General features: G+C 39.2%; 1 protein-coding gene across 1 annotated transcript in view; it reads right to left on the reverse strand.

Annotated features, from left to right (window-relative positions):
- The window catches only part of LOC113906365 (complement factor H-related protein 3-like), a 50336-nt gene extending 46714 nt beyond the window's left edge, over positions 1-3622 (reverse strand). The window contains exon 1 of the mRNA XM_027564394.1: positions 3492-3622. Coding sequence (XP_027420195.1) covers positions 3492-3549 — 58 coding nt within the window. The 5' untranslated portion in view covers positions 3550-3622. The remainder of the gene's footprint in view (positions 1-3491) is intronic.
- Positions 3623-27378: the final 23756 nt, after the last annotated feature.

Genomic DNA, 27378 nt, shown 5'->3' on the forward strand with positions numbered 1-27378 from the left:
TTGTTGATACAAAACATCAATGGAGCAGGCCTGAGAACAAAATCCTGCATCTGATAATCAGCTTATTTAATGAAATTATGAATACCTGATAAGCTATTTAACTGGCCAATTTCCTCATCTTGTCTACAAGAACTTTACAAGGTCCCTTGTGGGATAACTTTGCTGTGATATAAATACATTTGGGTTGATCTGCCATTTTCATAGGCTTCCCCTATGGCTCAGTGGGTAAAGAATCTACCTGTAATGCAGAAGACAAGGGAGCTGTAAGTTTGATCCCTGGGTCACTCATATTCCCTTGCAGAAGGAAGTGGCAACCCACTCCAGTAATCTTGCCTGGAGAATTCCATGGGCAGAGGAGCCTGGAGGGCTAGAATCCAAAGGGTCGCAAAGAGTTGGACATGATTGAGGGACTAAGCACGCAGCACCATTTTCATAAATCTATCTTAAACAAGATTAAATATCTTTAGTATAATTCTTATGTGGATTGAAATCTGTTTAATACTGCTAACACCTTCATTTTAAAAGAAATTAAAAAAGAAATTATGCTTTCTGTGGAGGCTTTCTCCTCCCTGTGTGGGGTCACTGGCCTTGAGGAAAGCTAGCTGTCTCTCAAGCAAGATGTGGTGAAGCCCAATGGTCAGGTGCTGAAGCCTCCCCCAAAAGCCAGAGGAGTGAGCCAACTTGCAAGCAAATCTTCCAGCCAAGCTGAGCGTCCAGGCGACAGCAGCCCAGGTCATTACCCAGTTGCCCCCTAAACAGAGTGACGCATAAGTAGCCAACAAAGCCTTTTCCTTATTCCTGACTCACAGGAGCTCTAAGAATATGGAGGTGTATTGTCTTAGGCCAATATGTTCTCTGGAAAATTTGTTAATTAGGACTATGTATCTAATACAATGGGCATCCCAGTTGGTGCTAGTGGTAAAGAAGGAACCCGCCTGCCAATGCAGGAGACATAGTACAGGCAGGTTTGATCCTTGGGTTTGGATGATCCCCTGGAGGAGGGCATGGCAACCCACTCCAGTATTCTTGCCTGGAAAATCCCATGGACAGAGAAGCCTGGTGGCCTACAGTAGATGGGGAGGCAAAGAATCAGACATGACTGAAGCAACTTAGCATGCAGGCATGCGTGCATCTACAACAATAGGTGTTAAGTGATGTGAGTTTTACTTAATGGCTTGAATCTGATACTACAATTATTTTGCAAGCTAAAAATTTCATAAGTGCATCCATAAATTATGAAAATAAACTTTGCTCAAATATTCAAACATTTAGCTTTAAGACCACTTTTGGAAAGAGTTCAGCTGTTAATGAGAAGACAAGTGTTGCACTGGAATATCCGGTGAAGATTTGTCAGTTTCACATTTCTCTTTCGTATTGTATAATCTTTCTTCTCTTGTTTGGAAACATGTCTGTAGTCTTATTCTAGTTGATTAATAAACCGTTATTCATATACCTGAGAATCAGGAGAAACAATGTATGTCTGCCTGCTCCTCAGCAAGAATAATGAAGATGCAGCCTTTCTTTTAAGTGATCTGGGGCCTGAGCTGCTCTTAATTGTAACACTAATGACTGGACAGGGAGATTTATTGTGCTGTAAATGTTGTTGATGAAGAAAATTGCCTAATGGACTAAAGTAACATGCAACAAATTATGAGATGAATAATGCAGAGTGATGCATATTCTATTCACACCTTGAATTTCACGAGGTATCATAAAACTCATTAGAGTTTTCATTTACAAAAACCTGAAAAAAAAAAAAAAAAAAACCTGAAGACAAATAGATTATTAAAGAAAATGAAAGACAAAAACATTATAATGAAGAACATATATGTTTTATATTTTGGAGTAAAATCTTTGTTTTTAATATAATTTAATTACTTATATTAATACATTTATATAATTTAATTTTTTTGCATTTTTGGCTGTTTATTTTTTTATTTTATTTTTTAACTTTACAATATTGTATTGGTTTTGCCAATATATACAATTTAATTTTTGTTTTTCTTTAATTTTTATTGGAGTTGCTTTATAATGTTGGGTTAGCTTCTGCTCTACATCAAAATGAATCAGTTATATGAATATATATATATATATATATATATATATATATATATATCCCTTTTTTTTGGATTTCCTTCCCATTTAGGTCACCAGAGAGCATTGAGTGGAGCTGCCTATGATACACCATAAGTTCTCATTAGTTATCTATTTTATTCACAACAACCAGGACATGGAATCAACCTAAATGTCCATCAACAGAATAGATGCAGAAAAAGTGGCACATATATACAATGAAATATTACTCAGCCATTAAAATTGATGAAATTGTGCAATTTTCAGAGATGTGAAAAGACCTAGAGACTGTCATATAGAGTGCAGAAAATCAGAAACAGAAAAATAAATATTGTATAATATTGCTTATATATGGAATCTAGAAAAATGCTACAGATGAACTTATTTGCAAAGCAAACATAGAGATACAGGCATAGAGAATGGATGTATGGATACAAGGGGGCCCGAGAGTAGAGGGATGAATTGGGAGATCGAGCCTGACATGTAATAGATAACTAATGAAAAGAAGTTATAAGAGTGACATTGAAACATGTAGAATATCATGTAAGAAACGAGTCACCAGTCCAGGTTCGATGCGCAATACTGGATGCTTGGGGCTGGTGCACTGGGACGACCCAGAGGGATGGTATGGGGAGGGAGGAGGGAGGAGGGTTCAGGATGGGGAACACATGTATGCCTGTGGTGGATTCATTTTGATATTTGGCAAAACTAATACAATTATGTAAAATTTAAAAATAAAATAAAATTTAAAAGAAAAAAAAAGAAGTTATAAGTTTAAAAATAAAAGTGACAAGATTTTTTTAAGGTTGTCAACATTTACATTTCTCTCTGAAAATAATTCTAAATGTGTTGGCACTACACTGGAAATTAAGACTGTATTCCACATTTTGTAAAAGGAAAATATATCTTGTACCTAAGCTGGTCTTTTAAAACTAACAGTGATGTTAATGACCTTTAATAGATTTATTAAACTATAATTGCAATACAGTAAACTGAACATATTTAAAATGAGATTTGAACCTGGAAAAAATATATTTGAACCTGTAAAATTATAAAAATAAGCATTGTTCTCCAAAGTTTCCTCATATTACAAGTAAGACTCTCTTAAATATTCTGGAATTATAATATAATTGTCTGTGACACATTTTCTATCCACATTTCCATGAGCATATTCACATGACCCCATAATCTACACAGAGTACCTTTTTGCACTGTGGAACTCAGCTGACATAGAAAAGTATTCATTTTGTTTTCCCCTTTTAGGTGAATATCTGATCATTTTTCCATTAAGGTATTCTTATGGTTATCTGACAGTGCAGACTATTTCAACCCGTCGATTCAATCAGAAATACACACAAAGGAAAGTAGATAGTTATATTTAGGAGGAAGGCTGAGTGTTCACATCTGTTTCAACTCACCCTGTCCATGAGCAGTGTAAAACCACAAGGTGAGAAGGACATTGATTAACAACAACATGTTAGATTTTCCCAATGGTACATTCACACAAATACTCGAGTTGCACTGTTTAGGGTTCAAAAATCTGCTTCTTTTGCAGTTACCTAGTGTCACTGAATTTATGCATTACAATGAAGCTAGTTAATTAGTGCCATTTAGTAAATATCAAAGTTCAAAGTTTTGAAATGTCCCTAACTTGTTTCTGTTGGTAGTTTCACAAAAAGTTATTGTATTCATCACCTGATATCTATGTGCACAACTTTCTGTGGCTAATATGGACTGGCTCCAAAGCCATATATCAGATACTAACTTTCAATAATGTATTTCAAGAGAGTAGGTGAGGTTTTTCCCAGCCATTTGGGTCATCCATATTTTCATGGACTTAGGAAAGTGAATAGATCAAAAAAAAAAAAAGTATAGTAGCGCTTAAAACCAATCATATCAATTATAGCACAATCCCTTCATTTACATGTTATTTATGTGTGGGTTTTATAATTATCAATTTTTCCAATTTTGTTAACATATAATTGACATAAAGCACTGCATAAGTTTAAGGTGTATGGCCTAATGATGTCATTTACATATATCCTGAAATGATTACAGCAATAAGGTTTGTGAATATCCATCATCTCATATAGATATAACATTAAAGAAAAAAAGAATTTGTGATAACTCAGGACTTAACATCCTCTTAACTTTCATACTTCAGATACAGCAGCATTAGTCATATTAACCATGCTGTACACTACATCCTTAGTACTAATCTATCTCACAGCAGGAAGTTGGTACCTTTTGACTGGCTTCATCCAGTTCCCCTATCTCCAGCCCTAGCCTATGGTAACAACAAATGAGACCTCTTTTTCAAAGTATTTGTTTGTTCTTTTAAGTACAGTTGGCCTACAACATTGTGTTACTTTCTGTTACAGAGTGCAGTGATTCCATGTTTCTGTCCATTTCAAAATAATTGCCACAGTAAGTCTAGTTAAAATCTAGCAAGATTTTAAAAATTACATAATTATTGCCTATATTCTCCACACTGAATATTTCATGTGTATGACTCATCTATTTTGCACCTGGAAGTTTCTCCCCTTAACCTCTCCCTCACCAGAGGATCTGGATTGCATCCTCTTAAAAAGACACATACAGAATTGTTCATTGCAGTTTTATTCATAAATGGCAAAAATGCACATTGTTCCCATGAACATTCAGAGAATGGATAAAACATTTGTAGCATTTTCTTACAATGGATTAATATTCACTAATTTAGAAAACAAAATGAAGTACTGCTATAAAGTTTGAGATAATCTCACGGCTCTTGTAAATGGAAAAAATTGAACACACTCATTAAGTACATATCTTATAACTTCATTTGTAGGCATTTCACGAGGTGGAAAACCTCATCATGAAGGTAATGCCTACGAGGTAAGGTGTGGTACAGAATGGGAAGAGACACAAGGAAACGTGATGATGTGCTGGACATTTGCTCAATTTAGTCCTGGATAATAGTTACACAGGCATACATGTGTAATTATCCATCAGATAAAGATTAAAAAATTATAAAGATAAAAAAATTATCCATCAGATTAAGATTAACTTTCAGTGTTTAGCTATTTATAAGTTTAACTTTGCTTTAAAAATTACCATTTTCAGAATAAAATGTAAAGTTAAAAGTTACTGTTTTTCTTCAAAAGTTCATTTCTCATTGAACCCAAACCTCCACTCCAAAAAGAAATAGTGTAATTATGGAATATGAAGAGACTTCAAAAGGCATGATGGAATATTTGAATGATGAAAATATTCTACATCTTGATTATAGAGTAGTTGTATAGATGTATTGAAAAGGAAATGGAAACCTACTCCAGTATTCTAGCCTGGGAAATACCATGGACAGAGGAGCTTGGCAGGTTACAGTCCATGGGATTGCAAGAGTTGGACACAGCCTGTCAACTAAACCAAGACATAACTATATATATTTTATGAGACTCATCATATTGCATATTTAGAATAGACAAGTTAAAAATGTCTTCTCTGTAAAGGTAATGGGAAGTTCCTCAGAGCTCTAGGTGATTAAAAGGAAGGGGGAAATGGAAGGACTTTAGAATTCTCCAAAGAAACTAAAAGACCAAGGCAATAATAGAAGAGCATTTTCATAAAAGTTAAGAAAAGAAAATGAAAACCAAGAGTTTTGTATCCATACAACCAGACATCCAACTATTAAACTACAGAAAATACTTTTAAATGTGCAAGAACTCATAGGACACTATTGATATACAGATGCACACATTCCGTGGCTATAGCTACATGCTTAGTCACCCAGTCGTGTCTGACTTTTGCCATCCTTTGGATTTTAGCCCACCAGTCTCCTCTGCCCATGAGATTTTCCAGGCAAGAATAAGGGTGAGGCTTTCCATTTCCTCCTCCACAGAATCTTCACAACTCAGGAATCAAACTAATGTTTCCTGTGTCTCCTGCACTGCAGGCAGATTCTTTAAATGTCGAGCCATCAGGGAACGGCCTCTGTGCATGTAAGGGGCACCTTAAATATGGAATTCTACCTTATTCCACCTGAATGAAGAGTTCAAAAGAATAGAAAGAAGAGATAAGAAAGCATCCTTAAGTGAACAATGCAAAGAAATAGAAGAAAGCAATAGAATGGTAAAGACTAAAGATCTTTACAAGAAAATTACAAATACATAAGGAATATTTCATGCAAAGATGGGCACCGAAGGATAGAAACAGTTGGATCTAATGGAAACCGAAGATATTAAGAAGAAGTGGCAGGAATACATAGAAAATCTGTACAAAAAAAAGGTCTTAATGACCCGGATAACCATGATGGTGTGATAGCTCACCTAGAGCCAGAAATCCTGGAGTGTGAAGTCAAGTGGGCCTTAGGAAGCATTACTGCAAACAAAGCTAGTGGAGGTGATGGAGTTCCAGCTGTGCTATTTCAAATCCTAAAAGATAATGCCAATAAAGTGCTGCACTCAATATGCCAGCTAATTTGGAAAACTCAGCAGAGGCCCCAGGACTGGAAAAGTTCAGTTTTCTTTCTAGCCTCAAAGAAGGACAATGCCATAGAACGTTCAAACTATCACATAATTACGTTCATTTCACATATTGGCAATATAATGCTCAAAATCTTTCAAGCTAAGCTTCAACAGTATGTGAACTGAACTGAAATTTCCAGATCTCTAAGCTCGATTTAGAAAAGGCAGAAGAACCAGAGATCAAATTGCCAGCATCTGTTAGATCATAGATAAAGCAAGGGAATTCCAGAAAAACATATATGTCTGCTTCACTGACTACACCAAAGCCTTTGACTTTGTGGATCACAACAAACTGGAAAATTCAGGAGATGGGCATTCCACACCACCTCGGATACCTGTACGCAGGTCAAGAAGCAATACTTAGAACCAGACAGGGAATAATGAGCAGTTGCAATTTGGGATAGGAGTACTACAGCTGTATATTGTCACACTGTTATTTAACTTTATGCGGAATACATCATGTGAAATGCTGGGATGGATGACTCACAAGCTGAAATCAAGATTGCTGGATAAATATTAACAACCTCAGATGAGCAGATGACACCAGCTCTTTGCAGAGAAGAAAGACGAACTAAAGAATCTCTTGATGAAGGTGAAAGAGTAGAGTGAAAAGGATGGCTTAAAACTCAACATGAAAAAGTTAAGATTATGGCATCCAGTCCCATCACTTCATGGGAAATAGAGGGGGAAACAATGGAAATAGAGACAGACTTCATTTTTGAGGATTCCCAAATCACTGACAAGAGTTATTGCAGCCTCAAAATTAAAAAAAAAAAAAAAAAAAAAAAAGCATGTTCCTTGAAAGAAAAGCTATGACAAATGTAGATAGCATTTTAAAAAGCATCACTTTGCCAAAAAAAATGCCTGTATAGTCAAGCTATGGTTTTTCCAGTAATCATGTACAGATGGATGTGAAAGTTGGATCATAAAGGATCCTGTGTGCTAAAGAATTGATGCTTTCAAACAGTGTGTTTTCCTGAGAGTCCCTGGGAGAGCAATGAAATGAAACCAGTATATCCTAAAGGAAATGCATCCTGTATATTCATTGGAAGGACTGATGCTGAAGCTGAAACTCCAATACTTTGGCCACCTGATGTGAAGAGCTAACTCATTGGAAAAGATCCTGGTGTTGGGAAAGACTGAGGGCAGGAAGAGAAGGGGTTGACAGAGGATGAGATGGTTGGATGGCATCATTGACCCAATGGGTATGAGTTTGAGCAAACTCCTAGAGATAGTGAGAGACAAGAAAGCCTGGTGAGGTGCTGTCCAAGGGGTTGCAAATAGTGGGACACAAGTGACTGAACAACAAAATGAAGCTTATTCCACCAGATGGCACTGTTCAGTCTCTGAAGAAGGTTTTTTTAAAAATTATTTTGTGGGCAAGGTAGGAAGGGGCCTTGAAGATTCTGAGACTCTTTTTGTTTTAATATATATTTCAAAAGATGATGTGGGAAATAGGCAATATCATGATCTTAAACATTTTGTATATTTTTTTCCAGAGCTGAGACTGAAATAAGAACTGGGGCATGGATAGACTTATATTTGTAAGAATTAAATATTCTGCAAATCAGAAAAAATGTAACCAAATCATGGAAGGAGAAGGAAGAGATGAAGGGAATATAAACACTGACCACTGAGAAGTAGGTGAGTGTACAAACATCCCACTTACACCTGGCAGTAAGATGTCAAATAGTTTAGTATAATGAAAACAGGAATGGTGTTTTATGAAATGTACTACACAGGTTTAGACATATAAAAAAGACACAAAACTTTCTCATATAACAAAGTAAATGTAAAAGCACAAAAGGAAAGAGGAGTGTATATATTTCAACGTAAGATGCTATAGCAAAGTTTCCACCAAACGTGAGTCATATCTATAAACATGTACAGTGTGAAACTGTCTATTAAAGAAAGGGTCCTTCAACTGACATAACCTTATTCTCTCCACATACAAGGAGTGCACCTATTCAGAGTGACCTAGGAAGCTAAACCAGATTTATGCACTGCAATTGGCCAGGCTTGGGGGAGAAAGAGACAGGGAGAGACATGGAGAAAGAGACAGAGTATTATGAGGTAAGTTAGAATTTAGATTTAACAAGAATTTTTGGGGCTCCAAAATCACTGCAGATGGTGATTGCAGCCATGAAATTAAAAGACACTTATTCCTTGGAAGGAAAGTTATGACCAACCTAGATTGCATATAGAAAATCAGAGATATTACTTTGCCAACAAAGGTCCATTTAGTCAAGGGTATGGTTTTTCCAGTGGTCATGTATGGATGTGAGAGTTGGACTGAGAAGAAAGCTGAGCGCCTAAGAATTGATGCTATTGAACTGTGATGTTGGAGAAGATTCCTGAGAGTCCCTTGGACTGCAAGGAGATCCAACCAGTCCATTCTAAAGATCAGTCCTGGATGTTCATTAGAAGGACTGATGCTGAAGCTGAAACTCCAATACTTTGGCCACCTCATGCAAAGAGTTGACTCATTGGAAAAGACTCTGATGCTGGGAGGTATTGGGGGCAGGAGGAGAAGTGGATGACAGAGGATGAGATGGCTGGATGGTATCACTGACTCGATGGACATGAGTTTGAGTGAACTTCGGGTGTGGGTGATGGACAGGGAGGCCTGAGCGATTGAACTGAACTGAACTGAAAGGAACAAATGGCTCAGCAGGTAAAGAATCTGGCTTCAATGAAGGCGACACAGGAAATACAGATTGGATCCCTGGCTTGGGAAGATCCCCTGGAGGAGGGCATGGCAATCCACTGCAGTACTCTTGCCTGAAGAATTCGATGGACAGAGGAGCCTGGCGGGCTACTGTCCATGAGGTTGCAAGGAGTCTGAGGGGACTGAGCAAATAAGCTCACGACCAAGCACACAGAGGAACAAAGGACATTGCTCAATGCAAAAAGTCCAAATCACAATATAAACTTACCAGGTTGGGGAAAGTGCTCGATCCAGAAACACGAGGTTCTACTCCTCCTGGATGTACCTTCAGCTTGCAACCACACCTTTGTTGTTAGAGATACGGTTTTGCAGTTAGTTCTGGGTCTAGAGAAGAAGAGGAACAGGCTAGCAGGAATCAAACAGGATTTTCCCTGTGGATCTCCAGATCTCCACATGGAGATCTCTCACCAGATTTCTGTCTCTAACTACAGTGGGCAACTGTCTCACTAGTAGAGCTGGAGAAATCTTCTTGTTTCTGATTTCCCACTCTAATTTCTATGGGCAAAAAGGGAAAACCTGCAAACCAAAAGAGTGTTAAACATAGTTTATAAGCGCTAACCTCTAAGATGGCATAGCAGTGTGTAGAAGGTGGATGCAGTACTTGGTAACACCAGTACATAATCAGTGTAGTTCACCATTGTCCACCACAATAACAACAATGATGCTTCTACACAACAATATTAAATCTGTCTCCTAAAATGAAGATTCCTTTGTTCTTGTTCTACAGACTGAAGTTAAAACTTCCAAGAGTCACCATATTTATATTTGGTGACATTACTACCTTCTTTAATCTAGTCACAACTCCACACAGGTGTCTTGTATTTTGAAAAAGGGAATGATTTTTCTTTAAAACCATAAGGGCAAAGAGGAAAATGTAGTTAAAAACTTACAAGTGTATTTATGAGAGTCAAACTAGAAAGCACAGTGAAACAATCCTCAAATCAGATTCGAAAGTAGACTCTGTTGAAAATATAAATTCGTTTTTCTACACCTGATAATATATCTGCCTTGTCTTCAGCCAGCAGTGAAAAGTCCATGTCCCTTTCCTTGTGGGGTTAACCTAAACTTCATTTCCAAGTGGTCAGAATCTAGAGGGATCTCACACTTAATCAGTTCCTGCTGTCTTCTATTAACCTTTATAGGAACATGGAAAAGTGCAAAGGAGAAGCCTCAGAGAATATCCTTATCCAAATCTAGTTTCCTGTCCACATTATGTAGCAATAGACAATGACCGTTTGGTGGCTGAGTTCAATGTCCCCAGCCTGTGTTCATATCAATCTCTGTGCCTGACAGTTCAATGACATAAGAGGCTTAAGATAACAGATAGTTACTTTCCACTTCCAGGAAAGGGAAATATCCATTTTTCTGGTGAAAAGACCTTATACTACGACCTAAACCTTGCACTTTGGCAGAATAAGAAATTGTAAGCCTGGAAAAAGAGTGTTATTAGTGATTGTACATCTTAACAAATGCAGACAAAATTGTAATCAACACAACCTAACACTAATACGTGGTTAAAAAAAGAAATACAAGAAATCAAGTTCTTGCAAAGATAAATAGAAAAATTTTTTTTGTTCAATCATTTTATAGCCATTGATACGATACAGTGCCAATATGCTACCATCCCAACAAATTTCCAACAATGTTAAGGTTTGGAATATGATTTTCAATAAAAAAGATATAGTTGGTCTTTGTCCCCTTTTTGGGCACAGAACTCTAGAAACTCTTGGAATTTCCTATATGTCTTCTGCTATATTAACACAGTGACTTTTGGAAATCTTCTAATGATGGAGGCTAGTTGCCCGGGAAACCAACCATATGACTAGATGGTTGAAACAACAATCCTCCCCTCCTGATGTCCAGCGAAGGGCAAGAGCCTGGAGGTTTCATCAGTTAGAAATGGTGAATAAATAAATAATTAATGCCCATGTGGTGATGCCTTGGTTCTGACAACCTGAAGGACTCATAGCTTAGAGGAACTGGCAGTGTGGAGCCCTGGAGAGCATGGAAGCTCTGCACTTAGTAGATTCCTGCTGCCTTCTATTAACTTCTAGCACACCTTGCCCTGGGCCTCCCTTCCATATGACTGGACATGAGTTAATCCAATGAGTTTCTTTTGAGTTCCATGAGCCACACTAGCAAAAACTGAACCTGAAGATGAAGTTGTAGCTACATCCAATCTTAATGATTAGACCAGAAGTGCAGGGTAACATGGATTTGTCATAGGCTTCTGAAGTGGGGAGGGTGGCATGTTTGTGGGACTGAGCCCTTAACCTCTGGGATCTGAAGCTGTTTCAGGTAGATGGTATTAGTATGTACTAAATTATAGGACACTAAGCTTGTGTTGGAGAATTGCTTGGAGGTATGGAAAAAAACTGGACGTGGAACAACAGACTGGTTCCAAACAGGAAAAGGAGTATGTCAAGGCTGTATATTGTCACCCTGCTTATTTAACTTATATGCAGAGTACATCATGAGAAATTATGGACTGAAAGAAACACAAGCTGGAATCAAGATTGCTGGGAGAAATATCAATGACCTCAGATATGCAGATGACACCACCCTTATGGCAGAAAGTGAAGAGGAAGTAAAAAGCCTCTTGATGAAAGTGAAAGTGGAGAGTGAAAAAGTTGGCTTAGAGCTCAACATTCAGAAAACATTCATGGCATCTGGTCCCATCACTTCATGTGAAATAGATGGGGACACAGTGAAAACAGTGTCAGACTTTATTTTTCTGGGCTCCAAAATCACTGCAGATGGTGATTGCAGCCATGAAATTAAAAGACGCTTACTCCTTGGAAGGAAAGTTATAACCAACCTAGTCAGCATATTCAAAAGCAGAGATATTACTTTGCCAACAAAGGTTCGTCTAGTCAAGGCTATGGTTTTTCCTGTGGTCATGTATGGATGTGAGAGTTGGACTGTGAAGAAGGCTGAGCGCCGAAGAATTGATGCTTTTGAACTGTGGTGTTGGAGAAGACTCTTGAGAGTCCCTTGGACTGCAAGGAGATCCAACGAGTCCATTCTGAAGGAGATCAGCCCTGGGATTTCTTTGGAAGGAATGATGCTAAAGCTGAAACTCCAGTACTTTGGCCATCTCATGCGAAGAGTTGACTCATTGGAAAAGATTCTGACGCTGGGAGGGATTGGGGGCAGGAGGACAAGGGGACGACAGAGGACAAGATGGCTGGATGGCATCACTGACTCGATGGACGTGAGTCTGAGTGAACTCCGGGAGTTGTTGATGGACAGGGAGGCCTGGCATGCTGCAGTTCATCGGGTCGCAAAGAGTTGGACACGACTGAGCGACTGAACTGAACTGATGGAGAAAAAAACATACACATCATGATAGAAAAGATCATCAAACTACTTGAATAATATATTTCATTTGGGATAACAAATAGTCTTGTCCTCACTGGGAATAAACTTCAATTTCACAAACTGAATTTTGCAGTTTCAATTAAGCTTCTTGTCTTCCCTCCCTCTGTTTCCTTCATATATTGTTGTTGTTGTTGTTGTTGTTCAGTAAACTGAGTCGTGTCTGACTCTTTGAAACCCCATGAACTGCAGCATACCAGGCATCCCTGTCCTTCTTAAGTACCATTTACTAACTTGACACCTGTCTAGGTTTGTTGTAACTCACTTTAATGGAGCAAGCATGTTTTAATTTCATGGCTGCAGTCATCGAGACAGTGTACTGAAAGCAGAGACATCAGATTCCTGACAAAGGCCCATTCAGTCAAAGTTATGGTTTTTCCAGTAGTCATATATGGATCTGAGAGTTGCACCATAGAGAAAGTTGAGCACTGAGGAAATGATGCCTTTTAAATGCAATGCTGAAGAAGCCTCTTGAGAGTCTTTGAAGTGTAAGATCAAACCAGTCAATCCTAAAGGAAATCAATCCTGAATATTCATTGGAAGGAGTGATGCTGAAGCTCTGATACTCTGGTCACCTGATGCAAAGAGCTGACTCATTGGAAAAGACCCTAATGCTGAGAAAGATTGAAAGCAAAAGAAGGGGGCAGCAGAGGATGAGATGGGTTAGATAGCATCATAGACTGAATGGACATGAAACACTTCAGTAGACAGTAAAGGACAGAGGAGGCTGGAATGCTACAGTCCATGGGGTCACAGAGTCAGACACTGGTTAGTGATTGACCAACAGCAAACCTGAAACCTGACCTTATATAAGTAACTGAACTGTACCACTTCTTAAAGTTTTAGGGGAGACTTTCCTGCTTCTTTTCTTTTTTAAAAATATTTATTTGTTTTAATTGGTTCGTGATTGCATTACAATATTGGTTTGAATCTGTCATACATCAACATGAAGTAACCATAGTTGTACGTATATCCCCTCCCTCATGAATCTCCCTGCCATCTCTTATCCATTCCCACCCCATCTAGGTTATGGGCCTACAACACAGAGCCCTGGTTTGTGTTCCCTGAGTCATACAGCAAATTCCCGTTGGTATCTCTTTACATATGTTAGTGTACATGCATCCATGCTGCTCTCTCCATTCATCTCACCCGCTCCCTCTTCTCCCCCACCCTTGTCCATAAGCCTGTTCTCTATGTCTGTATCTCCACTGCTGCTCTGTGAACAGGTTCATCAGTACCATGCTTATAAATACATTAATATACAATATATGTTTTTCTCTTTCTAACTTACTTCACTCTGTATAATAGGCTCTAGGTTCATCCACCTCATCAGAACTGACTCAAAATGCACTCCTTTATATGACTGAGTAGTATTTCATTGTATATATGTACTATAGTTTCTTTGTCTTAAACTGTCGACAGATATCTAGGTTGTCTGCATGCATGTCTATTGCATACAGTGCTACAATGAACAGTACAGGTGTCTTTTTTAGTTTTGATTTCTTCAGGGTATATGCCTATTAATGGTATTGCTAGGTCATAGGGTGGTTTTATTCCTAGTTTTATTTTAAAGAATGTCCATACTATCTTCCATTGTGGCTGTATCAATGTACATTCCCACCAGAAGTCCAGAAACTTTCCCTTTCTCCAGACCCTCTTCAACATTTCTTCTTTATGAATTTTCCGATTACCGCCATTTGGTCTGGTATGAGGTGATATCTCATAGTAGCTTCGATTAACATGTCTCTAATTATGAGTGCTGTTCATGGATTTATTAGCCATCTGTAGGTCTTCTTTGGAGAAGTGTCTGTTTAGGTCTTTTGCCCACTTTCTGCTGGGCTTGTTTATTTTTCTGGTATTGAGTTGTATGAGCTGCTTGTATATTTTGGAAATTAATAATTAAGCAATTGTTTCCTTTGCTATTACTTTGTTCCATCCTGAGGGTTGTCTTTTCACTTTGTTTATAGATTTCTTTGCTGTGAAAAATCTTATAAGTTTAATTAGGCCCCACTTATTTATTTTTGGTTTTATTTCCTTTATTTTAGGAGGTAAGTCACGAAAGATCATGCTGTGATTTATGTCATACACTATTCTGCCTACGTGTTCTTCTAAGAGTTTTATGGTGTCTGGTCTTAAATTGAAAACATTTAGTTTTTACCCATTTTGTGTCTATCTTTGTGTATAGTGTTATGAAATCTTTTAATTTCATTCTTCTGCACATAGTTGTCCAGTTCTTCCAGCATCAGTTATTGGAGAGACTATATTTTCCCCATTATATATTCTTGCCTCCTTTTTCAGAGATAAGGTGCCCATGGATGCATGGGTTTCTCTCTCGGCTTTCTATCTTGTTCTGTTGTTCTATACATTTTTTTTTTCCAGTGCCATGCTGTCTGGATGACTATAGCTTTGTACTATAGGCTGAAATCACAGAAATTGATTCCTCCAGCTCTATTCTCCATTCTTTTTTTTTTTTTTAATTTATTTTAATTGGAGGCTAATTACTTTACAATATTGTAGTGGTTTTTGTTATACACTGACATTAATGAACCATGGGTTTACATGTGTTCTCCATCCTGAACCCCCCTCCCACCTCCCTGCCAATCCCTCTCTGTCATCCCAGCGTACCAGCCCTGAACACCCTGTCTCATGCATCAAACCTGGACTGATGATCTGTTTCACCTATGATAATATAAATATTTCAATATATTCTCTCAGATCATCCCACCCTCACCTTCTCCTACACAGTGCAAAGACTGTTCTATACATCTGTGTCTCTTTTGCTGTCTTGTATATGGGATTATCATTAAGATGTTTCTAAATTCCATATATATGGGTTAGTATACTGTATTGGTGTTTTTCTTTCTGACTTACTTCACTGTGTATAATAGGCACCAGTTTCATCCACCTCATTAGAACTGATTCAAATGCATTCTTTTTAATAGCTGAGTAATATTCCATTGTGTATATGTACCACAAATTTCTCATCCACTCATCTGCTGATGGACATCTTGGTTGCTTCCATGATCTGGCTATTATAAACAGCACTGTGATGAACATTGGGGTACACATGTCTCTTTCAATTCTGCTTTCCTCAGTGTGTATGCCCAGCAGTGGGATTGCTGGGTATTATGGCAGATCTATTTTCAGTTTTTTTTTAAGGATCTCCACACTCTTCTCCATAGTGGCTCTATTATTTGCATTTCCACCAACAATGTAAAAGAGTTCCATTTTCTCCACACCCTCTCTAGCATTTATTGCTTGTAGACTTTTGGATAGCAGCCTTTCAGACCGGTGTGTGATGGTCCCTCATTGTAGTTTTGATTTGAATTTCTCTGATAATGTCTATTCTTCCTTCTTAAAATTACTTTGGCTTTTGGGGGTCTTCTGTGTCTCCACATAAATTGTGAAATTTTTTGTTCTAGTTCTGTGGAAAATGTCACTAATAATTTGATATTGCTTTCAATCTCTAGATTGCTTTTGAAAATGCAATCATTTTCACCATATTGATTCTTCCAACCCAGGAGCATAGAATATCCTTCCATCTCTTTATGTCATCCTTCATCCGTTTCTCATAATTTTCTGTATATAATTCTTTTCTTTCCATAGGCAGGCTTATTCCAAGGTATTTTATTCATTTCGTTGCAATGGTAAATGGGATTGATATCTTAATTTCTCTTTCTGATTTTTCTTTGTTATTCTATAGGTATAGAAGTGATTTTTTGTGTATTGATTTTATTAACTGTGGCTTTACTAAATTCACTGATAATTTCTAGTAATTTAATAATAGTATCTTTATGGTTTTCAATGCACAGTATCATGTCATCTGCAAATAGTGAGAGTTTTACTTCTTCCTTTCCAATCTGGATTTCTTTTATTTCTTTCTCTTCTCTGATTGCTGTAGCTAGGAATTCCAAACTATGTTAAATATTAGTGGCATGAGTAGGCACCCTCTTCTTGTTCCTGATCTTATAGGGAATGCTTTCAGTGTCTCACCATTGAGAATGTTTACTGTGTGCTTGTTGTATATGTCCTTTAATCATAAATGGGTGCTAATTTTGTTGAAAGTTTTTTTCTGCATCTATTGAAATTATCATATGGTTTTAGCTTTCAATTTGTTAAAATGGTGTATCATATTAATTGACTTGCATATATCCAAGAATCCTTGCATCCGGGAATAAACTCAACTTGATCATGGTGTATAATATTTTTATTGTGTTCTTGAATTCTGTTTATTGTGTTCTTGAATTCAGGTCAGTAGGTGCCCAATATGCTACTGGAGATCAGTGGAGAAATAACTCCAGAAAGAATGAAGGGATGGAGCCAAAGCAAAAACAATACCCAGCTGTGGATGTGACTGGTGATAGAAGCAAGGTCCAATGCTGTAAAGAGCAATATTGCATAGGAACCTGGAATGTCAGGTCCATAAATCAAGGCAATTGGAAGTGGTCAAACAAGAGATGGCAAGAGTGAATGTCGACATTCTAGGAATCAGCAAACTCAAATGGATTGGAATGGGTAAATTTAACTCAGATGACCATTATATCTACTACTGCAGGCAGGAATCCCTCAGAAGAAATGAAGTGGCTATCATAGTCAACAAAAGAGTCCAAAATGCAGTACTTGGACGCAATCTCAAAAACCACAGAAGGATCTCTGTTCGTTTCCAAGGCAAACCATTCAATATCACAGTAATCCAAGTCTATACCCCAACCAGTAACACTGAAGAAGCTGAAGTAGAACGCTTCTATGAAGACCTACAAGACCTTTTAGAACTAACGCCCCGCAAAGAGGTCCTTTTTATTATAGGGGACTGGAATTCAAAAGTAGGAAGTCAAGAAACACCTGGAGTAACAGGCAAATTTGGCCTTGGAATACGGAATGAAGCAGGGCAAAGACTAATAGAGTTTTGCCAAGAAAATGCACTGGTCATAACAAACACCCTCTTCCAATAACACAAGGGAAGACTTTATACATGGACATCACCAAATGGTCAACACCAAAATCAGATTGATTATATTCTTTGCAGCCAAAGATGGAGACGCTCTATACAGTCAGTAAAAACAAGACCAGGAGCTGACTGTGGCTCAGACCATGAACTCCTTACTGCCAAATTCAGAGTTAAATTGAAGAAAGTAGGGAAAACCACTAGACCATTCAGGTATGACCTAAATCAAATCCCTTATGATTATACAGTAGAAGTGAGAAATAGATTTAAGGGCTTAGATCTGATAGATAGAGTGCCTGATGAACTATGGAATGAGGTTCGTGACATTGTACAGGAGACAGGGATCAAGACCATTCCCATGGAAAGGAAATGCAAAAAAGCAAAATGGCTGTCTGGGGAGGCCTTACAAATAGCTGTGAAAAGAAGAGTAGCGAAAAGCAAAGGAGAAAAGGAAAGATATAAACATCTGAATGCAGAATTCCAAAGAATAGCAAGAAGAGATAAGAAAGCCTTCTTCAGTGATCAATGCAAAGAAATAGAGGAAAACAATAGAATGGGAAAGACTAGGGATCTCTTCAAGAAAATCAGAGATACCAAAGGAACATTTCATGCAAAGATGAGCTCAATAAAGGACAGAAATGGTATGAACCTAACAGAGGCAGAAGATATTAAGAAGAGATGGCAAGAATACACAGAAGAACTGTACAAAAAAGATCTTCACGACCCAGATAATCACGATGGTGTGATCACTGACCTAGAGCCAGACATCTTGGAATGGGAAGTCAAGTGGGCTTTGGAAAGCATCACTATGAACAAAGCTAGTAGAGGTGATGGAATTCCAGTTGAGCTATTCCAAATCGTAAAAGATGATGCTGTGAAAGTGCTGCACTCAATATGCCAGCACATTTGGAAAACTCAGCAGTGGCCACAGGACTGGAAAAGGTCAGTTTTCATTCCAATTCCAAAGAAAGGCAATGCCAAAGAATGCTCAAACTACTGCACAATTGCACTCATCTCACACGCTAGTAAAGTAATGCTCAAAATTCTCCAAGCCAGACTTCAGCAATATGTGAACCGTGAACTTCCTGATGTTCAAGCTGGTTTTAGAAAAGGCAGAGGAATCAGAGATCAAATTGCCAACATCTGCTGGATCATGGAAACAGCAAGATAGTTCCAGAAAAACATCTCTTTTTACTTTATTGACTCTGCCAAAGCCTTTGACTGTGTGGATCACAATAAACTGTGGAAAATTCTGAAAGAGATGGGAATACCAGACCACCTGATCTGCCTCTTGAGAAATTTGTATGCAGGTCAGAAAGCAACAGTTAGAACTGGACATGGAACAACAGACTGGTTCCAAATAGGAAAAGGAGTATGTCAAGGCTGTATATTGTCATCCTGCTTATTTAACTTCTATGCAGAGTACATCATGAGAAGCACTAGACTGGAAGAAACACAAGCTGGAATTAAGATTGCTGGGAGAAATATCAATAACGTCAGATATGCAGATGATACCGCCCTTATTGCAGAAAGTGAAGAGGAACTAAAAAGCCTCTTGATGAAAGTGAAAGAGGAGAGTGAAAAAGTTGGCCTAAAGCTCAACATTCAGAAAACGAAGATCATGGCATCCGGTCCCATCATTTCATGGGAAATAGATGGGGACACAGTGGAAACAGGACTTTATTTTTGAGGGCTCCAAAATCACTGAAGATGGTGACTGCAGCCATGAAATTAAAAGACACTTACTCCTTGGAAGGAAAGTTATGACCAACCTATATAGCATATTCAAAAGCAGAGACATTACTTTGCCAACAAAGGTCCGTCTAGTCAAGGCTATGTTTTTTCCTGTGGTGATGTATGGATGTGAGAGTTGGACTGTAAAGAAGGCTGAGTACCGAAGAATTGATGCTTTTGAACTGTGGTGTTGGAGAAGACTCTTGAGAGTCCCTTGTACTGCAAGGAGATCCAACCAGTCCATTCTGAAGGAGATCAGCCCTGGGATTTCTTTGGAAGGAATGATGCTAAAGCTGAAACTCCAGTGCTTTGGCCAACTCATGCGAAGGGTTGACTCATTGGAAAAGACTCTGATGCTGGGAGGGATTGGGGGCAGGAGGAGAAGGTTACGACAGAGGATGAGATGGCTGGATGGCATCACTGACTCAATGGACATAAGTCTCAGTGAACTCTGGAAGTTGGTGATGGACCCGGAGGCCTGGCGTGCTGCGATTCATGGGGTCACAAAGTGTCGGACACGACTGAGCAACTTATCTGATTTGAATTTTGTTTGCTATAATTTTGTGGAGGATTTTTGTACCTAAGTTATCAGTGATATTGACCTGTAATGTGTGTGTGTGTGTGTGTGTGTGTGTGTGTGTGTGTGTGATATCAGTATCTGGTTTTGCCATCAGTGTGATTGTGGTCTCGTAGAATGCCAAAATAGACAAATATAGAGGAATGTTTTCCTCTGCAAGTTTTAGGAAGAGTTTTGAAGGATAGGTGTTAGCTCTTGTCTTAATGTTTTATGGAATTCACCTATGAAGCCATCTGGCCTCAGGCTTTTGTCTTGGGGGAGATTTTTTTTCTGGGGGGGGGACCTGGGATTCTGCATTTTATTTATTTTTTTTAATTTTATTTTATTTTTAAACTTTACATAATTGTATTAGTTTTGCCAAATATCAAAATGAATCCATCACAGGTATACATGTGCTCCCCATCCTGAACCCTCCTCCCTCCTCCCTCCCCATACCATCCCTCTGGGTCGTCCCAGTGCACTAGCCCCAAGCTGATCAGTTTCGACTTCAGTGTTTCTAATTGCCTTGTTCATAATTTCTATTTCTTCCTGGTTCAGTCTTGAATTGAAGGAGGTAGAACTTGTCTAAAAATCTGTCCATTTTCTCTAGGTTGCCTATTTTCTTAGTATACAGTTGCTTATATTAGTCTCCTTGATCTTTTTTATTTCTGCATTGTATGTTGTGACTGCTCTTTTCTCATTCCTAATTCTGTTGATTTGATTTTCACCTTTTTTTTCTTGATGAGCTTGGCTAATGGTTTGTTAATGTTCTTTATCTTCTCAAAGAACCAGCTTTTATTTATCAATCTTTACTATTATTTCCTTCACTTCTTTTTCTTTTTGTAATATAAATTTACATATTTTAATTGGAGGCTAATTACCTTACAATATTGTAGTGGTGTTGCCATACATTAACATGGACCTGCCATGGGTATACATGTGTTCCCCATCCTGAGCCCCTCTCCCACCTCCCTCCCCATCCCATTCCTCTGGGTTATCCAAGTGCACCAGCCCCGAGTGCCCTGTCTCATGCATCGAACCAGGATTGGCAATACATTTCACAAATGATAATACACATGTTTCAATGCCATTCTCCCAAATCATCCCACCCTGGCCCTCTCCCACAGAGTCCAAAAGACTGTTCTAATATCTGTGTCTCTTTTGCTGTCTTACATATAGGCTTACTGTTACCCTCTTTCTAAATTTCATATATGTATATGTGTTAGTATACTGTATTGGTGTTGTTCTTTCTGGCTTACTTCACTCTGAATAATAGGCTCCAGTTTCATCCACCTCATTAGAACTGATTCAAATGTATTCTTTTTAATGGCTGAGTAATATTCCATTGTGTATATGTACTACAACTCTCTTATCTATTTGTCTGCTAATGCACATCTAGGTTGTTTAGCCTCCATATGTTTGTATTTTTAGTAGTTTTTTTTTTGTTGTTGTTTTTCCCCCTGTTGCTGCTAAGTCGCTTCAGTCGTGTCTGATTCTGGGCGACCCCATAGACGGCAGCCCATTAGGCTCCTCTGTCCCTGGGATTCTCCAGGCAAGAATACTGGAGTGGGTTGCCATTTCCTTCTCCAATGCATGAATGTAAAAAGTGAAAGTGAAGTTGCTCAGTCATGTCTGACACTTAGCGACCCCATTGACTGCAGCCTACCAGGCTCCTCCATCCATGGATTTCCCAGGCAAGAGTACTGGAGTGGGGTGCCACTGCCTTCTCTGAAGGCAATGTATTTTTAATAGTTTTTTTTTTTTTTTTTTTTTTCCCTGTGGTTGACATCTAATCTTACTGCATTGTGGTCAGAAAAGATGCTTGGTATGATTTCATTTTTTGTTTTTTAATTTACCAAGGCCAGATTTATGGCCCAGGATGTGATGTATCCTGAAAAGGGGTCCATGTGCATTGAGAAAAAGATGAAATTCATTGTTTTGGGGTGAAATGTGCTATAGATACCAATTAGGTCTAACTGGACTATTGTATCATTTAAACTTTGTGTTTCCTTGTTAATTTTCTGTTTAGTGATCTATCCATAGGTGTGAGTGGGGTGTTAAAGTTTCCCACTATTATTGTGTTATTGTTAATTTCCCCTTTCATACTTTGTTAGCATTTCCTTACATATTGTGGTGATCCTATGTTGGGTGCATATATATTTATAATTGTTATATCTTTTTCTTGGACTGATCCTTTGATCATTATGTAGTGTCCTTCTTTGTCTCTTTTCACAGCCTTTACATTAAAGTCCATTGTATCTGATATGAGTATTGCTACTCCTCCTTTCTTTTGGTCTTCATTTGCATGAAATATCTTTCCCTGCCCTTCACTTTCAGTCTGTATGTTTCCTTGGTTTGAAATGAGTCTCTTGAAGACAGCATATATAGGGGTCTTGTTTTTTTATCCATTCAACCAGTTTTGTCTTTTGGTTGGGGCTTTCAACCCATTCACATTTAAGGTAATTATTGATAAGTATGATCCCATTGCCATTCACTTTATTGTTTTGGGTTCAAGTTTATACACCCTTTCTGTGTTTCCCGTCTACAGATCCTTTAGCATTTGTTGGGGAGCTGATTTGGTGGTGCTGAATTCTCTCAGCTTTTACTTGTCTGTAAAGCTTTTGATTTCGCCTTCATACTTGAATGAGATACTTGCTGGGAATGGAGAAGGCAATGGCACCCCAGTCCAGTACTCTTGCCTGTAAACTCCCATGGACGGAGGAGCCTGGTGGGCTACAGTCCATGAGGTCGCTAGGAGTCGGACACGACTGAAGCGACTTAGCAGCAGCAGCAGCAGCAGCTTGCTGGGTACACTGATCTGGGTTGTAGGTTTTTCTCTTTCACCACTTTAAGTATGTCCTGCCATTCCCTTCTGGCCTAAGGAATTTCCATTGAAAGATCAGCTGTTATCCTTATGGGAATCCGCTTGTGTGTTATTTGTTGTGTTTCGCTTGCTGCTTTTAATATTTGTTCTTTGTGTTCGATCTTTGTTAATATGTGTCTTAGGGTGTTTCTCCTTGGGTTTATCCTGTTTAGGACTCTCTGCATTTCTTGAACTGGGTGACTATTTTCTTCCCCATTTAAGGGAAGTGTTCAACTATTATCTCCTCAAGTATTTTCTCATGGTCTTTCTTTTTCTACTCTTCTTTAGGACGCCTATGATTCGATTGTTGGGGGTTTTAACATTGTCCCAGAAGTCTCTGAGGTTGTCCTCATTTCTTTTAATTCTTTTTTCTTTTTTCCTCTCTGATTGATTTATTTCTGCCATTCAATCTTCTACCTCACTAATCCTATCTTCTGCATCTGCTGTTCTACTGTTGGTTCCCTCCAGAGTGTTTCTGATCTCATTTGTTGCATTATTCATTATGTATTCACTCTTTTTTATTTCTTGGAGGTATTTATTTCTTGTATCTTCTCAATCCTTGTCTCCAGTCTATTTATCTGTAACTCCATTTTGTTTTCAAGATTTTGGATCATTTTCACTATCATTAGTCTGAATTCTTTCTCAGGTACATTCCCCATCTCTTCTTCCTTTGTTTGGTTTGGTGGGCGTTTATCCTGTTCCTTTAACTTCTGAGTATTTCTCTGACTTTTCATCTTGTTTATATTGTGGTGTTTGGGGTGGCCTTTCCATACTCTGGCAGTTTGTAGTTCCTCTTTATTGTGGAGGTTTCTCACTGTGGGTGGGGTTGGATGGGTAGCTTGTCAAGGTTTCCTGGTTAGGGAAACTTGTGTCGGTGTTCTGGTGGGAGGAGCTGGATTTCTTCTCTCTGGAGTGCAATGAAGTGTCCAGTAGTGAGTTTTGAGATGTCAGTGGGTTTGGTGTGACATTGGGCAGCCTGTATATTGAAGCTCAGGGCTATGTTCTTGTGTTGCTGGAGAATTTGCATGGTATGTTTTGCTCTGATTCTTGTTGGCTATTGGGTAGTGCTTGGTTTCATTGTAGGTATGGAGTCTTTTGGTGAGCTCTTATTGATTAATGTTCCCTGGAGTCAGGAGTTCTCTGGTGTTCTCAGGATTTGGACTTAAGCCTCCTGACTCTGGGTTTCAGTCTTATTCTTACAGTAGTCTCAAGACTTCTCCATCTATACAGCACCAATGACAATACTCTAGATTAATGATGAAAAGTTTCTCCACAGTGAGGGACACCCAGAGAGCTTCACAGAGTTACATGGAGAAGAGAATAAGGAGGAGGGAAATAGAGGTGACCAGGAGAAGAGGGGGAATCAAAAGGGGAGAGAGCAAGCTATCCAGTAATCACTTCCCTACGTGCTCTCCAAAGTCTGGACCACTCAGGGATGTTCATGGAGTTACACAGTGAAGACAAGAGGGAGGAAGGAGACTGATGTGGCCAGGAGGAGAAAATGGGGAATCAAAAGGAGAGAGATAGATCCAGTCAGTAATCAGTTCCCCAAGTGTTCTCCACAGCCTGGAACACACAAGGAGATTCACAGATTTGGGTAGAGAAGAGAAGGGGGAGGGAGGAGATAGCGGCAACCTCGTGGAGAAAAGGAGAGTCCAAAGGGGGAGAGACCAGTCAAGCCAGTAATCTGGCTCCCAGGTAAAAATGGGTACTGACTATTGGGTTCTTAAAGGTACAAAATTGATAACAAATACCAAAAAGCAAAGATTAAAAATCTAGTGTAGAGGTTAGATTCTCAAAAATATGTTATTAAAAAAACAAACCAAAGCCATAAAATTATAATAAATATATATGAAGTTTGCTTTAAAAATATGGTCTTTTTTTTGCAAGGTTATAAAAATAGTAGGTTATACAAATGAAAATTAAAGGAGTAACGGAGGACTTTAAATTTTAAAAATTAAAAAATGATAATAGTAAAAATATATCTAGGAATTTCTCTGGAGCTATTGTGGACAGTGTAGGGTCAATTCATTTTCAGATAGTTCCTTGATCTGGCTTATACTTCTTCTCAAGATCTATAGGCCCCTTCCTATGTAGTCAGTGCTAACTACAGGGTTTTAATATGTTGCACCTGTCACTTCCAAAGTGGTTCCCTCTGTTTATTTTAGTTTCTTCTGTTTCTGGTCTCTTCAGCGTCTAATTTCTGCCCTGACACAAGGGGGTGATGGTGGTCACTTTCTCAGGCTCACTTGTTGAGTCGTGCTGTTGGGAGGGAGCAACACTGCAAAGAAATATCACTGGCGTGTGTGGGAAGTGCTCCCAGGGTTTCTGCTGCCCTAGGTTTGGCCCCGCTCACCGCGTGTGTGCTTTTATTCTACACTTCTCAACCTCTATGTTGCTCTGCCGGGAACTATCCGAGGTGGGCCCTGGGTTGCATACATTTCCCAGGTTTAAGTTTCTCAGTTTCATGTTCTTGGGCACTCCACAAAGGCGCAGACTTGGTTGGGCCTGCGTATGATGCCCATCCCAGGTCTGAGCAGCTCAGGTGACCAGGTGTTTGGCGAGTGCAGTCACCCCAGGCAGGCGGTGCGTCTTATCGCCTCCCCCATCCCTGCCGCTCCTTTTCTGAGTGTACAATGGATGCACCTTCTCATGTGTCCCTTGTGTCTCTTCTGGGGAGCTAATCTCTGGCTCCAGCCCTCCCGGCAGATGTTGACCCTCCAGAATCCCAAGTAGTCTTGGTTAGCAACAAAGCCTGCTTGCAGTTTGGTAGATGATGCCTCTCTGGGGCCATGATTGCTCCGTTCTGGCTCTGGCTGCCTGCGCCTGCCTGTCTCTGGCTGGAGATGGGCTGGTCCACAGTCAGCTAGCTGTGCACAATCCTTTGTTCTGTGAGCCGGCCTGGCAGAGTCTTAGGTTTGGGCTTTTCAGAGGATAGTTCTCTCTCTCTCTCTCTCTCTCTCTCTCTCTCTCTCTGGCTATCCCACATCTGGGTTGCTATCTAACCTTAGTTCCCTCAGATTGCCATCAGGATATTCAGGCCCAGGCCTTATTCTAAGCAATGCAGCCCGCACCTCCCTGTCCAGCCCCTGCTTGCTAGTGGCAGAACGGAGCCTCTGGGCTGTTTCTCCACTGAGAGTTGCCATTGGCAGGTAATCTGTGGGGTTTAATTATTTATTTATTTATTTTTCCTCCTGGTTATGTTGCCCTCTGAGGTTCCAAGACTCACTGCAGCCCCTTCAGTGGGAGTGTTTCCTAGTGTTTGGAAATCTCTCTTTTTTAAGACTCCCTTCCTGGGACAGATCTCAGTCCCTACCTCTTTTGTCTCTCTTTTTATCTTTTATATTTTCTCCTACCTCCTTTCGAAGACAATGGGCTGCCTTTCTGGGTGCCTGATGTCCTCTGCCAGCATTCAGAAATTGTTTTGTGGAATTTGCTCAGCGTTCAAATGTCCTTTCAATGAATTTGTGGGGGAGAAATTGGTCTCCTCATCCTATTCCTCTGCCATCTTAGGACTGCCTCCCTTCACTTCTTTTTTATTTATTTCTGCTCTGATCCTTATAATTTATTTTTTTTATTTTTTTATTTTTTTATTATTATTATTTTTTTATTCAATTTTAATTTTAATAAAATATACATGTGTTCCCCATCCTGAACCCTCCTCCCTCCTCCCTCCCCATACCATCCCTCTGGGTCGTCCCAGTGCACCAGCCCCAAGCATCCAGCATCGAATTTTATTTTATTTTTAAACTTTACAATATTGTACTAGTTTTGCCAAATATCGAAATGAATCCGCCACAGGTATACCCGCGTTCCCCATCCTGAACCCTCCTCCCTCCTCCCTCCCCTACCCTCCCTCTGGGTTGTCCCAGTGCACTAGCCCCAAGCATCCAGTACCGTGCATTGAACCTGGACTGGAGACTCATTTCATACATGATATTATACATGTTTCAATGCCATTCTCCCAAATCTTCCCACCCTCTCCCTCTCCCACAGAGTCCATAAGACTGATCTATACACTGGTGTCTCTTTTGCAGTCTCGTACACAGGGTTATTGTTACCATCTTTCTAAATTCCATATATATGTGTTAGTATACTGTATTGGTGTTTTTCTTTCTGGCTTACTTCACTCTGTATAATAGGTTCCAGTTTCATCCATCTCATTAGAACTGATTCAAATGTATTCTTTTTAATGGCTGAGTAATACTCCCTTGTGTATATGTACCACTGCTTTCTTATCCATTCATCTGCTGATGGACATCTAGGTTGCTTCCATGTCCTGGCTATTATAAACAGTGCTGCGATGAACATTGGGGTACACGTGTCTCTTTCCCTTCTGGTTTCCTCAGTGTGTATGCCCAGCAGTGGGGTTGCTGGATCATAAGGCAGTTCTATTTCCAGTTTTTTAAGGAATCTCCACACTGTTCTCCATAGTGGCTGTACTAGTTTGCATTCCCACCAACAGTGTAAGAGGGTTCCCTTTTCTCCACACCCTCTCCAGCATTTATTGCTTGTAGACTTTTGGATCACAGCCATTCTGACTGGCGTGAAATGGAACCTCATAGTGGTTTTGATTTGCATTTCTCTGATAATGAG

This window comes from Bos indicus x Bos taurus, chromosome 16, assembly GCF_003369695.1.
Source record: "Bos indicus x Bos taurus breed Angus x Brahman F1 hybrid chromosome 16, Bos_hybrid_MaternalHap_v2.0, whole genome shotgun sequence".
Classification (NCBI taxonomy): Eukaryota; Metazoa; Chordata; class Mammalia; order Artiodactyla; family Bovidae; genus Bos; species Bos indicus x Bos taurus.